Genomic DNA, 18,215 nt, shown 5'->3' with positions numbered 1-18,215 from the left:
TTCTGATAAAGTCCATGTTTTTATTTTTATTACATAAAGTGTAATAAGGCATATTCTTCATTGTTTTTATGAAAAATGCAATATCAAAACACCCTGATGCATAATGAATTTATATAAAAAGCTCTTGAATTGAATTGAAAGAAAGGATGCTATAAGCATTTCCTGATAATAAATGCAATTTCTTCTGGTCTCTTAGTATTGATCGTATGTATTTTAATAGGGTTTTTTCAAGTAAAAAACAGTCTAATTTGCATGCAAATTATATAATGCTTCCAAATGATACATGTGGAGATCCTCTTCTGCCTGTTTTCCTGTGATTATTGATATCTGTTTAGCGCTTCTTTTTGTCCTCTGTGTTAGCAATGTAGTATTTATTGACATTTTGATGTAGGAAACCACAAAACATCCAGTTAGATTAATTAATTTCTATGGAAGTGCATAGGAAAAAAGATTCTATGAACAAAGGCAGGAGCAGACATTTATCTCATTAAAAAATTCAGAAACGTTCCAGTTTTAGACTTGCTTCCTCAGTGACGTCTGTAAGAAACTAGCCAACTGAGTCATCTTACTATTTCAGCATCTACAAAAATTACTCCAGACTGTTAAGGTAGCTTGCATTACTCCATGCCCTGAAGTAACTTTGTCATTTTAATGAAGCCAGCCTCCCTTTAATTCTCATCCTTTCTCATGTACAACATGTGGTGTGTAGATACCAGCATGCCAGGTCTGCATTTCATGTCTATTTTGCATGCAGCCTACTATGCCCTGATTATATGAAATGATCAATATTTTATTTTTTACATGTGAACATTCTATGAATATTCTACTTTTAATGTCACTGATAAATGTAATGAATAATAATACTTGTTTTCAGCTTAAGAAATAAAGCTACATAAGCACAATATGTTTGTGTAACTAATCATTTAAGATACTATACACATGCTACAAACTCTTGTTTATTACTGCAGTAACAGAATGATTTGCAGTTTTGTGACACAGTTTGTATAACACTACTCAGTGTAACTTACTAGACTTTATTTATCTGCCAGTTTTTTGTCAACTATGGTAAAACATTTTTCTAATTATGTTTTATATGTTAGATAATAAATCAACACAGTAAAGGCAGGATAAATGATAAAATAGAATGGAAGAACAAAGAGGTGAAGCAGCTCAGAGCTGGGCACCTGAAGCCCTCCCCACAGCCCTGTCTCCATGCTACACTGTGCCCTGGATATCAGGAAGTTTGCTCTCGAGCCACTGCACAGTCATGGGAGCAGCACGTGGCAATATCCTTTCACTGGTAGTGACCAGTACCAGTGGCAGTGGGAATAGTGGTTATTCTGTTCAGGAAGGCAGAAGAGGAAAATTAGGGAAATGCAGCTCTTCTGAGAGAATGTTATAAGTTTGCCCATGGTACAATTGCCACAGGGTGACCGGTTGTTGGCAGACCAGGAAACCAAGTCTGCACTGAACCTGTACTTCCTTTTCAGCACAGCTGAAATAAACTAGTGAAGAAGTGCAGAAGACTTGCCTTGCTGCTCCCAAATGGGAATGTCTTTTCATTTATCTTTAAAAATTATTCCAGGTGTTAAGACTAGAAAATACATACTGTTTGATAGAGTTTATTTATTGTCTTAATATTTAGCATGGCAACATGTACTATATAATTTTTGATACTCTTATTTAAAGAGGGTGCAGTTCCTTTTTTCTCAGGTGCTACAACTACTACTGGCAGCTACAGCAACTCATGATTATGACAGAAACATCTTAAAATGTTCCATATCGGGTCCTCACCTTCATATACTCCATCATGGTTTCCCAAAAATAGGAGTTCAGCATAAGCTGGACTTACTCCCATTGAGACTTCAGTTCCAACCTCCTTCTTACCAAACTCTGGCATGGTGTTCTGAGACAGATTTCTTTAGCTATCCCCTTAACAAACCATGATCTTGATCCTATACCCATAGTGACCCTGGTCCTACCTTTCTAAGGCCATTTGTGCTTTAACATACCCACTCTTTCTGTAGCACACCTGTGCTCAAAGTTTGGTTTGAGCTTGCAAAAGAAGTAAAATGTGCCAGCTGTGTTGTCATTGCTTTTGCTGGTACAGCTCAAGTGTGAGAGTGTACTTTACGGTTATGTAGGAAAATTAGTTTGAAAAAGGAATATTTAGCAGCTTTGCATTCTAGGTGTAATGACTAGATTTGTATATTAATTTTAATTAACGAGCTGAAAAATGTAGAAAATCCGTAATGAAGTCGCTTGACTAGAAATGCACATTGTTATAGTTGTTTCCATTGAATCAGAGATTTATTATTGAAGATAATAAAAATAATAATCCTGGACAACCCAGGAAGGGAAACTATAACTCTAATATGTGTGAAATATAAAACTGAACAGAATTTCTTTGAAAACCATTTTGTCTTTTAGTTAATGAGAAGAATCACCAGTACTAGTTTGTATTTATTACTTTACAGTGGAAAAAAGGAATGACTAGATGTAATTGCTTAGGAACAGGCAACTAGTGCCACTTAAGATGCTGCAGGATATCTAGGATGGTCTCTCAGTGCTGCTTAAGAAAGACATGGGTCTCCTGCATTGGCTGTCACTTCTGCTCTCTGCAAAGTTATGTGTCAGTGACATCTCCAATATAACTGGACTTCTGTGTTCTGCTGCCAGATTGAGTTTACAGTGTCTTTACTGGCTGTCTTTAGCAGCTCTAACAATCTCTGACACATCAAAACAGTGTAATTCTTCTTGAAGAGCAAAAATATTTCCTAATATGTACAATTTTCATTTAACTAATGCTCCTTCACATTTGAAAAAATGAGAATTGGGGATAATAGAGTGCCTTACTAGTCACCACAGACAAAATGATTGAAGGTTCTCCCAGAACAGTTGTATAAAGGGATTGCCTGTTAAACCTGGATTAGAATTTCAAAGGATTGTAATAGTGTTCAAGAAAGTACACCTCGGTAACTAGTTTATGTTTCCAGGCGATGGACAGGGGCTCATGGTAAGCAACAGACCAGCATCTGTAAGCAAAAAGTCCAGTTACACCTACAGATATGTTTCTTGAACGTATTTTCTTGGTAATTTCTCTATGTGTATATAGCATTTGGTTTGACTTTAGAGAATTTTATGATTAGTCTTTTAATATGCCTGTAGTCATTTTGAACCTCCCAGACCTCCAGACCCAGGAATGGAGAAAGCTTTTTCAAGTGCGTAGTGCAGACATCTTAGTTTTTGAAGGTAGATTTGTTAAGCCACTATAAATCCTACAACCTGCTCAGGCTGAAGATGCTTTTAACTATTTTGCAAACTAAAAACCAAAGCTTATCTTTGCAAAATCCACAGTTTGTTGACTTTCTTCTCAATGTTTTTGACATAATGCTGTATAACATGTTAATACATTTAAGTAATGTCAGTGTTATTTAATATATGTGTTTGTTATTCTTCTAAATAAAATATTTTACAAGAGAGAAAGTTGTTCTCTCTTGAATGTTTGAATTTTTGCTTCCTTGGTATGTGACTATCTTTTTTAATTATTTCTTCTTTTCTCTTTTTCCTCCAGAACTATTATGGAGCTGCCAAAATGATTCTTTCTGACAATCCACTAGGCCTGACATGTGGAATGGTGTGTCCAACATCAGATCTCTGTGTTGGTGGCTGCAATTTGTATGCCACTGAGGAGGGACCAATTAATATTGGTGGATTGCAGCAGTTTGCTACTGAGGTAGGTAGGACTTGTCTTAAATTCTTTGTATGTACTGTTGAGTATTGCCTAAGTGGTTGTTGCCTTTCTTAATGAATTGTTTAAAAAAAAAAATTGATACTAATAAAATAAAGGCGTAGGAAGTTAGAATAATTATCCTTTTTCTTACAGCACATTCAGAAGCTTAGAAACACTTTCATAATGCAGCACCTTATAGGAACATAAGGAACATTATTTGTGAACAAGATGATTCTTTAGAAATGCTAGTGGTTGAGGCAGTTTCTTTTATAATGAAAGATTCATCTAAGCCAGGTGAAATTGTGAATGTTAGTCAAGTAGGCTGCATAGGGGAAAAGATCAAGTGCACCTGCATCTGTAACTGCATATTAAGGAGATGTAGAACTGTTCTGGGCATAGGGTAGATCCTATAGCAGAATTAACGTGCATTTTTACTGGCTTTGAGACAAAGGATAAGCTTCAGATGAATTCATCTTTTTATTGTCCTGTTTTACCAAAAATACGTAAATAAAATTTCAGATTGACCTAAGATACATGTTCATGTGCATTTGTTTGGATAGATAGAGGTGCATACATGTGTATGTGTCAATTTATTAGTTCATAAAGGTATCTACATGTTTTGGCTACTGAAGCAAGCGTTGTTAGTTGCCACTTCATGTTAGGAAGTCTTCTCAGGAGTTTCTGTTGGATTTCTTGCACGTTGTTTGTGATTATGTAGTTCCAATGCTCTGATTTTCATCTGAAGAAAGACAGAGGCAACTGATCATTTGTTAACTCCTTTGGAGGGCATGGAGGCTTTGTACCAAACTCACGGTTTCAGCTGGCACCTCAACTGATCTATCTGTAGTATCATTTGGTAGAAATTTGATTTTGGTCTCTGTAAAAGTGGTGAAGTTGTGACTGTGTTAAAAAAGGCATATGTGTGTGTTAAGATTGCACATTTCTATATAGTCCATGTCCAGGAGTCACACCGCGTGCCTGAGAGTATTGTCCAAACACTTCTTGAACTCTGTCAGGTTTGGTGCTGTGACCACTTCCCTGGGGATCCTGTTCAGTGCCCAACCACCCTCTGGGTGAAGAACTATTTTCTGATATCCAACCTAAATTCCCCCTGACACAACTTCAGGCCATTCCCTTGGATCCTGTCACTGGTCACCACAGAGAAGAGATCAGAAGTTCCAGTTACCTTTACAAAGCCTGGGGAAAAAAACCAACAGACCAGAACAGAAACACAAATCAATCTGTAAATAACAGATGATATGTCTGTAAGGCCATTTTTTTGCTCTGGTGTCATTCATAGACTTCACAGACTTCACTCTCTCTTCTCAAGGGCTGTGGGTCATGATTCATTGAGCAAATATTGCTACGTGCTGCTGCTGTTCTCCTTTTATATGTTTGTGTCCCTTCTTTCTTCTCTCCAGGAGACTTGTAAGTCTTCTGGAGCACTTTTTAAACTTTTCTACTAGCTGTTGCTGAACCCTCTCTCCTCTCTGTCACTGAAGTAGCTATCCACTTCAATTTTTTGCAGATTTGAACAGAAAAGTGTAAGAATCAGTACAGTTCAGACCAAAGTTCTCATTTACAGGATGAGACTAGAGAAACTGAGCTGGATTTGTTCTGTGTGTTTACTCAATAGTTGGGTTTTGTCAGTGAAGAGGCAATTTCATTAGCTTTTCTTCTAATGGCCTTTTATTCCTTATATGTAAAAAGTTAGTATTTGTTGCAAAGCAGAAGACTTCTTTTTTCCCTAAAACCCCACAAAACCAAACACAAACCTCCAAATCAACTGACCAAACAAAAAGATTAAGCAGTTGTCAAGTAGATGATAAATACAAGGGTGAAATATTGCTGTTTAGGAACCAAATACAAGTAATATGTAATACATGTCTCTGTTTAGCCCTAATGCTATGATTAATAGAGAGGAATTATGGCTTGATAGATAATGCTAAATATCTGCCATTTTTCTTCAAAAATCTTTAGAAATCTATTAAAAAAGCTTAGTGCTAGCAGAATGATTGATATGAAAACTACAAAGAGGATGAATAGTTCCAAATGGCTTTGCTCTTAATGTTTCAAGTTTTTTAAAAATGACATTAGTTTCAAGAGTTCCAGCAGAATAAAACTGCTATACAGTTCTATATAGCACTTTAACAAAAAGAACATTTCAGTAAATTTTATTATCCTTAGTATTTTATAGTATCTATATATTTAGTATATATGAAATGTAGAAAAATGGTAAAAAATTTGGTTGTTAATAACCTTTAGATTTACTGCTGTTTAGCTAAGAATTTGTATGTACTGTCGTACTCTTAATTTATAATAAAAGAGTCACTTTTTCAATTAGTACTTTTTTACCTTTTATTCTATTAAATTTTACCATGATAGTATGTGTAGTTGAAAACATATAATAGTATGAGTGCTTCCAAATCCCAATCATTATAAAAATATGGATTATAATATTGAAGAAAATAATAAGGAAGGTCCTACTGCTCATACAAAAACTGGCCCAGATACTGCAAGCAAAGTGTGTTCACAGCTCTACCTATAAAAGTAACTTAACAAATTGTGTAATTTAGGCATGCAACATGTGTTACTCTTAATGAGAGCTGCATGGCAATTCTCATGCATGGTGTAATATTTGTCCCGCAGGGGCTTATTTACTGAAAACTCCATTGTGCATGAAGCCAGTTTTGGACTTTTTTTTCCCTTGGAATTAGTCTGAGGATCATACACTTGATGCATTATGAGAGTGAGCGATAATAAAAGGGCACAACTGCTAGCTGAGATAAAAGATAAAATTGCAGTGAAGCAGGAATGTGGGTTTAAAATGGAAAATATATGGGGTATGATGTGTGCCTGTTTGTGCTTCTGAACAATGACTGATCATCTGTTCATACTGCAGATAAAGCTCCCTAATTGTAAAATATTTGTCTTGCATACGGTAGAACAAAAACAAAAAAAAAGACATCTCTGGCCTCCTGCATTTTCCTTCTGCCCTTTCATGTAGTTTTGTAACTATGTTGAATTGTAATCCAACTTGAACAAACGTGAATTTTGACAATTAAATGTTCAAGTGGAAAAAAGGAAATGTCCGTTTGTATTTGTAATGTAGAATGTGTATACTGAGATGCAGTTACCATGGTAACTGTTGCATCTAGAGAATAACATGGAGTAAAAGCTCACTATTATAAATGACGAGTGTCAAGCTCAGGTTACACCTGCTACTGCACAGGTCAAAATTATATTAATGTCTTTATCTGTCTCCTTTGCCCAAGTACTTCAGAATCAGGAAACATCCATTTTTGGAACAAAAGTTCTGTGAAAAGATAGTGAGATTGCAGTGACAATACATACAAGCGTGGGGTATAATGCTGCCAGTCCCACAAAATAAACTGAAATTACTAGGTACTTGAGTACAAGTTTGTAAGGTTGTAGTAAAAAGGAATTGAGATCTATTACATTGTCTAGTGCAGTATTAGTAAGAAACTCTCAAATTACTACATTTTTGGACAGACATTACTGAATCTGAAAGTTCTCCTGTGTTTCTATTTGGTCGTTCTGAATGGAACAGCATAAGCTAAATAGAAAATGTATTATTTTAATTGCTGCATACTAGATATAAACACCTGATCATTTAGTGCTGTGGCTCTTGTGCCAGCTACAGTTCTGGTGATTTATTCCTCTCTGGAGATACATTCTGACTGCTGTTGTAGCAGAAAGAAATTGGAAAAGGAAATTTGATATGTTTTTTCCTAAAAGAGGTGCTGTATGAGCTTACCTGCTGCTCACCTAGGGGTGTCTCAGCAGAGCACTTGGTCTGGGAGGAGGGCTGTGGTGAGGGACTCCCTCTGAGTGCTGAACCTCCCTTCTCCCCCAGTGCACTGTGGTCAGGGAAGGAAGGCTGCCCTGAAGGACTGCCGTGTAGTGGTGCACTGTGTTCTTAGGCACAGGGACCCTCTTTCAGTTGCATGTTGACAGTTCTGATCAGTATTATGTAGGTGCAAGGAGAAGATGGTTCTCATGGAGCAGCCACTGCTGCAGTTGGGTGGCCTTGAGATAACTGCTTGGACTCTTCATGGGCACTGGCACTCCTCAGCAGAGGAGGATTGTTTTGGTGAGATAAGACAACAGGACAAATAGAAAAACCCTCTATTTGAAAGTATTAATTTTAATTTTAACACATCTTTAGGTTATTTTATCTGATAAGTCATGTTGAAATCCACAATAATAAATAAAATTTTAGTCTTTTCTGAAGGAGATAGTGTAGACTTCTGTAGTAGTTCAGGGCATGAATCTGAGGACTTCTGATTTCTCAGGCCACTGCTGAAAGATGTGCTGATATTTGGGTAAGTTATATAAACTTCTCTACAGCATATTTTATAGATGTTAAACACTCTTTGGGTTTTTTTAAAGCATTTGCATGAATGTTTCTATGTCCACTTTGGTGTTGGGATTCATGAAACATTGAGATTTGGACTCTGCAGTGTCCTGGGTCCATGGATTTTTTTTCTGGGACTAGTGTAATGGAGGTTTGAAAAGTCCTTAACGAGGTTTTTTAGGCCCTGGTTTTGTCAGCGCTCACTGTCACTCACTACTTGCATAGAAATTTGAAGTGTTACAACTTTAGCTCTTACTTGTGGAGGATCAACAGGTTTTCATAACTAGCTCATGTCTGTGGAAAAAAACCCGTCCTTGTAACATCCTGTGTTAACAAAATTAATTGGATGATCATGTAATTTGACAACTTCAGTAAGATTACTAAACATGCAATTTGCTTCATTTTGTATTAAAATATGTGCAGAATATTGTTTTCTTCTTTAAGTATTCAGCTGCCCCATATTAATGTAAACCAGCCCACAAAGAAATATCCATGGAAACCAGTGAGGAAGTGTGAAACTCATAAAATCAGTTCCTAAATGTTGCTGATTTCATTGCCTGTATTTTACTCCCTGTGCACTAGCAAAATCTGATAACAATTCAGAATACACTAATATGTTTCACACTAAAATAAATTCCAGTTAGATTCTAATGTCTACATCAGTAGCTGTTTGGTATCTCGCTGTCTTACTGAAGGATATTTAACGGCAAACCTGAGTGATAAACTTATTTCTGTAGCCTTTGAAGCATGGCAGCAAATATTATGGTTGAAGAATATAAAGGATTTAGTTATGAAGTCAAAACTTATATGAAATTTTTCCACTGCTCTTTCCTTTTTCCCATTTTTTTTCTTTTTAAGCCTTTTTCTGTTGATGAAGATGACAGATTAAACAGATTCACCTTTTACTAAGAAATGTGTCTTTCTGTGTATATCTTGGAGACTACCAAGTATGTTTTGTAGGATTAGATAAAGGTTTTTACATTTACATTGAGGTAAAAGTTTCAATCTGTTTACTGTTTAATACATTCTCTGTCGTAGTACAAAAATATTTTTAAGCAATCATGGGATAGAAGAATATCTTGAGTTGGAAGGGACCTTAAAGATCATCTCATTCCAACCTCCCTACCATGGACAGGGACACCTTCCATTTGACCAGGTTACTCAAAGACCCATCCAACCTGCCCTTGAACACTTCCAGGGATAATAGAATTGTAAATGTTGGAAAATATCTGCAGGGTCATGGAGTTCAATCTTTGACCAAACACAGCCTTATCAACTAAAGTTGGCACTAGGTGCCACATTCAGTTGTTTCTTGAACACTTCCAAGAATGGTGACTTCACCACTTCCCCACTTGGTCTTTTCCAATGCTTGACAGTCCTTTCAGTGAAGAAATTCATCTTGATGTCCAACCTGAACTTCCCTTGGCACAACTTAAGACCATTTTCTCTTGTCCTGTTGCTGGTTGCCTGGGAGAAGAGACCAACCTCCCTCAGGCTACAACCTCATTTCAGGTAGGTGGAGAGAGTGATGAGGTCTCCCCTGAGCCTCCTTTTCTCCAGACTAAACACCCCTAGCTCCTTCAACCACTCCTCACAGGACTTATTCTCCACACACTTTACCAACTCTGTTGCCCTTGTCTGGACCTGTTCCAGTACCTCAATGTTCTTCCTATAGTGAGTGACCCAGAGCTGGACACTGGACTAGAGGTGCAGCCTTACCAGTGCCACTTGCAGGGGGACAATCACTTCCTTGGTCCTGCTGGCCACATTGTTTCTGATCCAGGACAGGATGCCATTGACCTTCTTGGCCACCTGGGCACACTGCTGGCTTATGTCCAGCTGGCTGTCAACCAGCACCTTCAGGTCCTTTTCCTCTGGATCTCTTTCCAACCACTCTTCCCCAAACCTGGAGGCGCTGCATGGGGTAGTTGGGAAATGGGAGTGAATAATAAGTAAGTAAAGGTGAATAGAGTAAAACTACCTGACCCTATTTGAATTCTGTAAGTAGGTGAAAAAAGGCATCTAAAATCTATTGCTCTTAAAAAATTCCGATCAGAAAACTCAGAAGTGACTAAAATGAGTTACTTTAATTTGTTCTAATTTGTATAAAATTTGATATAAAAATTCTGAATAACAGTTCAAACCTGCTCTAATGGTTTTAAATATTTTAGATTCATTTAAATCATGCTTACAATGCCATAAAATGATTTTCATCAGCTTAGCAAAATACACTTGCCTGAGTCACCTGCCACTCTCTGCCAAATGTCACATCTTTTCATCAAAACATGCTAATATAAGAATGGGATAGTGAAGAAAAGAACCAGAATTTTATTACATGAGGAGAACAATAAGCTTTTCCCTGTCTGCATTTGAAAAACAGCTAAAATGAGTTGGCTAAAACCTTCCAGGAAAATTAAACTGGAATCAGATGCTCAGCAATTGCAAGCACTGTAAGTTTGTTAAAGTGGGAGATTTTGTGGAACCTGAGTACAAACTCATGTTGTGAGTTATTTTTATATATTTTGGAATTATGCAATTTGTTGAGTATACTGAATGTTTTGGAACGCAAACCAACCCCACTGTAGTGAAAGGATGTTTTATTTACAATGGAGAAGAGAACAAGCTCAGATTTCATGCCGTAGAGAACACTGAGCAAGTGAACTCACACCTTACACATTAAAGTGATGCAAGTAGGAAAACTGTAATGTGTTATAAATCTCTGAATCAAGAGAGAGGGTTTTTTCAGTTGTTGGAAACTTTAGCAAAGTAGATTAACTGTTTTGGTTTGGTTGAATTGTCTCTCACTTGAGGACTAAGTCTTCGAATACTTTATAAACTGGGATAACCTTTCTAAGGACCCTAATGGACATGAAGCATAGGAAGTGGACAAAATCAATGTGGGTTTAGTTTGAAAGGGCCTAAATGGTGAAGTGGTGATGATTGCATGGTATTTGATAAACAGTTGAACAAAAAATACCCAGTGTTAATAATCTATCGAATTTCTTTTGTCTGTGTGTGAGAGAGAGACAGAAGGAAAGGCAGACATGAGGACGATGGTTGAGTCTTTTCACTGAGAGATTCAGCTTTAAAATTCATTATTTGGTCTCATTGTCCTGAATGGGTCTTGGTTAAAAAACTCTGCAAAACAAAGTAAAAGTCCATTCAAACAAAAAATAAATAATATTTTTGAAGGAAAACTGGAAAGAAAGGCAATAGTATTAAATTCTGCATGCATCCTGAACACAGTCTGAACAAATATAAAAACAGAGAGGACAGTTGCCTGTAACGTGCCATTGAACGCTTGCTTGCAAGTTATTCATCTCTGGCCACCACAGGATTTGTAGAGAGGACTTCAGTGATACCTAATTAGGTGAATTACAGTTTAGGAAACTTCACCATGAGGTGAGTGAAAATTTTTTGAAAGGCATTAAAGCAGTTTGCTATTTTCACACAGTTACTCTGCCAGCCTTAATATGCAAAACTGCCACTGAATTCCAGATGGCAAGATATTGCCACACAGGCTGGCTGTGCTGCATAAAGACAGTTTCACCCTGTTTGCAAATAGGCAGAATTAAAGTTGACCGTTCAGCCTGAACTACTAGGATTTCCTGCATGAATGCTTGGTTTCTGAAGCTTAACATGGCACTACAGTGCTGCATCACTTTAGTATAACATTTATTTGATGGGTATGCCTGTCCAATAATACATATAAAAATAGTTATGTTAACAATAAAGTAAATTTAGAAAGAATAAATTTGTAAAACATGTGTATTCAGAGTGTTCAATATACACTCTTATGAAATATGCAAGTTGTATAATTTGTGTTACTGAATAGCCTTCTAAAACAACTACATGAGACTGCAATAAAAATTTGGTTATAACCAAGCCTTTTCTGTGTGAATATAACAAAGCAGACATTTTAGAAATATCCTATTGCATTTTGATTATCACAGTCTAGTTTTATAGCACAATATGAGATTTTTAGCTCATGAAATCCATTAATAACCACATTAAACCTTTTCATATTGTGTGAATTGTCAGGTTTAAATGATTCTTTCTTTAAAACAGTTATCTGTCTCTTGCTTCATGCAGTTTGTTAAACTGTGATGTCAGTTTACAAAGACTGGGGGAGTTTGACTCAGAAATTTTAGAGGGGAAGGAACTAATCATTGGTTTACCTAGCATGAGTGCTCAAGTGCGCATGAAGAAAATGAACATTGATTCAAAATATAAATGAAAAATTCTATTCATGAGTGGAATTGCCAAAGTTTATCTTGAAAACCCTTTGCTTCTCAAATTCCAAGGAAAGTAAAATCTGTTGGCAAACTTGTTAGGTAGCTTAAATATGATATTTATTAAGGCAAATGACAACGTGTGTATTTTAGAGGACTAGTTAGTACTTATGGAACATAGCTCTGCATTGAAGTAAGTAGGGAACAGTGTGGTTTTGTTGGTTTTTGAGATACCTTGAAGTGTTTGTGATGTGAATGAGAATCCCTGTGCCATGCACTCTTGAATCCTTTTGCCTGCTTCAAAGATATACTCCTTGGGTTAAACATTTACCTCTAATGCCTAAACTAAAAAGAAGATGTAACTGTGCTCTTCCATGCTTGTAATCTTCATTAACCTGGAAGGCTGTAAGTATATTCTTTTTCTTTTTGTAGGTTATACAAGATAGAGACTTCATTCCTTCCCCTACAACGTATATAAATGCAGAGGACAGTGAAGTCTAGCTCGGGGAATGTGGAATATTTCTGCCTTAGACTCTTACCTCTATACCTGAGCAAAGAACTGATTTAATGTAAATCTGAAAAACTGTGTGACATTACAACTAGGTTAGCAGGCTATTGTGTTGGGTTCTGTAGAAATGAACAATAGTGGTCAGAGACTGTTCCAAAGCACTTTTAATAGTCAGGACAGATTGGAGCAGATCATCACCATTCTACAGGTGAATGAATAATTGGGACAAAGGGAGAATGGTCTAACTTTATATTTTTGGAAACTCAGTCTAAAAAGTGGAGACCATCTGAAATGGATAAGAAACTAAAATAAAGTAAGTCCTATAAAAATTATTTAGGAAAAGGTATCTAAAGCATGAGTTACCATTGAAAATACAACATTGAAGACTAAGGGTGGTTCCTAAAAAATGTTTCAAACCCATCTAAGGTTTATTACCTACCACCTCTAGACAATCAAGCTGTAAGTGATTTTTTCAGGATCATGCTGGTTGTCTCTTGAAGAAACAAAGCCCCCTTCACTAGCATTATAATCCTTTGCATTATTTGCAGAAGTACTTTTCTACTAGTAAGAATGATTTGCTTGCAGGGAATTTTTTTGGCATTGCAGAGTTTCTCTGCCATCTGGCTGACTTTGTATTCCCATTCTGCTACTGGTAGTCTGGTTCCATCTTTTCTGTAAAATTTACAGTAGTGAAAGATCTGACTTCTGACATTTTTAAGACAAAAAGACCCATAGGAGGACCAAACCCTGCAAATACAACATCCCTCACAAATGCACACATCATGTCATTTGGAAACCCTTAAAATGTTATCGAAGCAGTCTGGCCTCACCTTGAGTATTGTGTGCAGCTTTGTTCACCGCAATATAAGGAAGACACTAAGTTGTTAGAGAGTGTCCAGAGGAGGGCAGCAAAGATGGTGAAGGGCCTTGAGGGGAAGCCCTGTGAGCAGAAGTTGAGGGCACTTGGTCTGTTCAGCCTAGAGGGGGAGAGCTCATTGCAGTTACAACTGCCTTGTGAAGGGAAGGCACTGATCTCTTCTCTGTGGTGACCAGTGACAGGACCCAAGGGAATGGCCTGAAGCTGGGTCAGGAGAGGTTTGGGTTAGATACTAGAAAAAAGTTTTTCCCCCAGAGGGGGGTTGGGCACTGGTCCCCTAGGGAAGTGGTCACAGCATTACACTACCAGAGTTCAAGAAGCGTTTGGACGATACTCTCAGGCACATGGTGTGACTCTTGGTGATGGTCCAGTGCAGGGCCAGGAGTTGGACTCAGTGATCCTTGTGGGTCCCTTCCAGTTCAGCATATTCTGTGATTCTGTAATTCTGTGAATAATACATCAGATATGTGACAGTATTAGCAGAAGCTTCTGTCATGTTATTCATAATAAAATTTAGGGAGGGAATGTAAAGTGTGTAACCTGTCGAACATATTGCTTTTCAGGTATTCAAAGCTATGAATATTCCTCAGATCAGAAACCCTTCCTTACCTCCTCTAGAAGATATGCCTGAAGCGTATCAGGTGAAGATAGCTCTTCTTGGTGCAGGACCTGCAAGCTTAAGCTGTGCTTCCTTTTTGGCTCGACTGGGCTATTCGAACATCACCATATTTGAAAAGCAGGAGTACATTGGTGGTTTAAGGTAAAAAACCGATGAAAACAAAGCACTGTTTCCAATTATTGTAGAAAGCACAGCAAAAAATATTGTGCATGCGTAGTTTATGTCTGATCTCTCTACTTTTACCAAAGGAAAAGAGCAGAAAATTTAAAAATTGGAAAACTTACTTTTTATTTAAATAATTATTGAAAGAGTTACAGTTACAGGTAAGCTTTAACTGAAAGTCTAGTGGCTATCTCCTATATTCTGTTCATATGACCTGTTAAATTCCAGTGTGCAATTGTTATTATCAAATTAACACTTTAGAAAATTATATCAGGAAGCTTTTTCACTTATCCAAAACAGTTAAAACAAGATGAAATATTGTAGCCCTAGTGAAAGAATGTTTAAAATGCTTTAGACAGATACTAATCTGGTGGAGAGTTTAAGGTTTAGAATGCTTTTGTGGACTACCCTGTTCAAATAAAGGTGAAAGTGAATAAATCCATCATGTGTGTCTGAACTTGCAGGTTTAGTAGACCATACTATAGGAGTGAAATAAACCCCTGCAATTCTCACCCTTCAAGTTTCAGATACACAAAATACCTTTGCAGCTTTCCTATATGGTAAACACTTGGCTGATTTTTTGCAAGGTGTCATGTCCTCTACACTAGATGATGAATTTTTACCTCTGCAGCAATGGCTGAGATCATATCTTGTAGGTTTGTTGGAATTCCTATGTATAAAATAATTCAGACACTGAGCAATGGATACCAACCCATTCAAAATCAAAATTAAATTTTACAATGTAAGATATTCAAGAGTACAAAATTTACTCACACTAAAGTGTTTAAAAAATAAAAAAATATTAAGAAAAAGAGAAAGAAGAGTGATGCACTTACACTTTTCAATGCAGTATCACTGAAATCAATAGAGTTGACATGGTTAATGAATTTGATCCCTAATGTCATAATGTCAAATACTTATTCAGTGCTCTGGAAGATAGAGAATCAATGCTGGAGAAGTTGAACTGATTACCTGCATTTTTCCCAGTGAGGTTCAGGAGTATTCTACCTAATTACCAAGGTGATAATACGTGGGCATTTAGCTGTGGAGCTGTTCTACTTGAACTAGTTGCCATAGAGGATTGCAAATTTAGTGTACAAAATACCTATTCATCTGCTGAGCAGCACATGTTTTCATAAATACCAGATTAAAGTTAGTTTTGTTGCTGTAAAGTAGTCAGAATTAATGAGATGTTTCTATCAACGAGGCTTTATTTGGTGACAGGTTAGACTCAAGTTGGACTTGGCGATACAATACAGTACTTTCTGCAGTTGTTTCGGTGCTTATGGAACAATGCTACAGTTGCTTAGTGTGTGCTTGTGTATTTGAAGCAATGTGATCTTGAGTTCATCATATTTTAAGTTTAATTTAAAATAACGTTTAGTCCATTGTTTGTTCGGCTGCAAAAAACCTTACACTGAGCTTTGCCTGTTCTGTTAGTATCCTTAATTACTGAGGAGTGCATTTAAAAACTTATTTCTTGCTTTTGAGTCCTAAAGAACACATAGCAATCAAGGTCAAATTTCACTTCCATTCAGTGAAGAGGTTTTCACATCTGGTTAAAGGGCATCAATTCCTTTTGTCCTTTTTTTAATCTTGCAACAGAATGGAGGCTGGCCTGTGGCAGAAATCATCCATTATTGCATTTGTAAGTCTTTGCAGTACATCTTTTAACAAGTTTAAGTTATTGATGGGTGTGTTTTCAAGGCTTCATAAAGTTATTGCAAAGTCTAGAAGACCAAATCAATTTTGTGTTTTGAATCAGCTGTTTGAAAGGGCAGTGTTTGTACCTTTTTTAATTTCTCCAATTGTTTTTAAATAGGATGTTCCTTGCATCATGGCTAGCTTTCATAATATTGTGACAATAGAAAAATATCTAGTGATGGCAGTTCTTGTAATGAGATATTTAAATGTGATATGAATCTGTGGTTCTCCAAGCATGTCTGAATTTTTCACATTTATGGGCAGGTTTTCCTACATTTCACCAGTTGTGTAAAATTTATGCTTTGTAATGGAGTAGGCATGAGCACATCATGCTCTTGCTTAGAGGCCATGAACAGACTTCACTGCATGTGTTCCTATCTATGCCGCTGTTTTACAACATGCCAAAATATTTCTCTCCCTTGGCCAAAGTGCTGTCCCTTGAGCAAAAGTAATTTGAGATCACTGAGAAACACCAAGCACCTGTCCAAGCAGCTCTAACTTGAATCAGATTGGAGGAAGAGGTGACTTCACTGTTCCCCTCCACTGCATCCCTCCTGCACCTCTGCCCAGTTTACTTTTCCCTCATTTCTCCATTGCAGAGTCAGAGACTATCTTCTGCTGCTGAAAGAAATTATATCAGGATTATTTATGCAACAGTTGACTTCCATAAAATGCTTATTTTCATGGTTAATGTGCGTGCATGTGCCCCCCAGATGTGTGTGTTTTTAGATATGTACATATATGTGGGTATATTCACAGCACAAAACTGTAAGTAAATGTTTAATAGGAGCAAAAAGTTGTTTACAAATTTTGACAGTGACATAGCACAATCAGTTCTGTTCTGGGAGCATGTTGTGGAAATGACAGACCTTCAACAAATATATAGGTGACTTGGAAAATAAAACTTCCCTTTTTTAAAATTAATTTCCTTATTGAATAGCTGTTGCAGAATCATATTGATACATTAGTTTCTGCCTCAGACACTTTTTTACTTAGCATGACCTATGAAAGTTGTATTGTCTTGACACGTTCATTGTATTTGATATTTACAACATTTTTCATTGCACACTGGTCAAGAAGGGTGTAAAAAGGGCAGTACTGGAAATGATAAGGAGGAAAACCAGTTTCTTATCAATATGATTAAAGTTGATGCAACTTAAAATAAATAAAACCCTTCTGGCCTGTCAAAGTTATATGTTAAAGATGGTGTGGTCAATAAGAATATGCAAACTGAAACTGTAGTGAATCTCTTGTGCCAGTGCTTTGTTATGGAAATTACAGATTCATTAATTTGAAAACAGATTAGACTGTTTGAAGCTTAGAAGTATCTGGGGAACAACTTTCACTTTTCTGCATATTTAGGTTTTATCTTCATTGAACCAAAGTATCTAAAATAGAACTTCAATATGTTTACCTGTAACATGTTTTACAGTAGAGATTTTGAACTATAATACATAGATGTCATTTCATTGGAGTTCAATATATATTTATTATATCTGTACCAGTAGATATAAAGTGAGATTCTGTACTGGAAGAAAACACTGCAGTTTTCCCATTCTGTGGTTCTGGGAACTTGAAGATGTCATTCCTAATCTTCCCCAGGAGGAAAAAATGCCGGTTAATGAACATTAAGTCAAAAAGCAGACATGAAACCAACAGCTGATAGAATATTTGTCCATCCTGAAAGATCATAAAAAATTTATGAAGTAGAAATGGAGGCAGGTACAGTTTTAAATACCATTGCTCAAAATGGCATATGTAAAGTTTTTAAAAAATTATATGGGAAATCTGACTTTCTCTTATTGAATAGCTTAATGAAAGATTGCTAGAAGGTCACTTTGCTTTTCATGAAATCTTTTCTTAAATGGATGTCTTAGGTTTAGAGTTACATATTTTGGTGAACAAAAGGAAGGGAACCGACGCTCTTTAGAACTCAAGGTTAACATATGTTGAATGGTTACCTACAAGTGTGGGCAGCATTGACCTCAAGGAACTGCCTTCC

At 36.7% G+C, this 18,215-nt stretch overlaps 1 protein-coding gene across 1 annotated transcript in view; it reads left to right on the top strand.

The window, feature by feature from the left end:
- DPYD (dihydropyrimidine dehydrogenase) overlaps positions 1 to 18,215 on the top strand; it is a 334,066-nt gene that overhangs the window by 93,227 nt on the left and 222,624 nt on the right. Inside the window, exons 5-6 of the mRNA XM_050307196.1 lie at positions 3,575 to 3,736; positions 14,292 to 14,488. Coding sequence (XP_050163153.1) covers positions 3,575 to 3,736; positions 14,292 to 14,488 — 359 coding nt within the window. The remainder of the gene's footprint in view (positions 1 to 3,574; positions 3,737 to 14,291; positions 14,489 to 18,215) is intronic.

The sequence above is a fragment of the Myiozetetes cayanensis genome, unplaced genomic scaffold (genome assembly GCF_022539395.1).
Source record: "Myiozetetes cayanensis isolate MyiCay16 unplaced genomic scaffold, myiCay2020 scf12, whole genome shotgun sequence".
Lineage (NCBI taxonomy): Eukaryota > Metazoa > Chordata > Aves > Passeriformes > Tyrannidae > Myiozetetes > Myiozetetes cayanensis.
The sequence above is the reverse complement of the archived record's forward strand: the minus strand, read 5'-3'. Positions and strand labels throughout refer to the sequence as shown.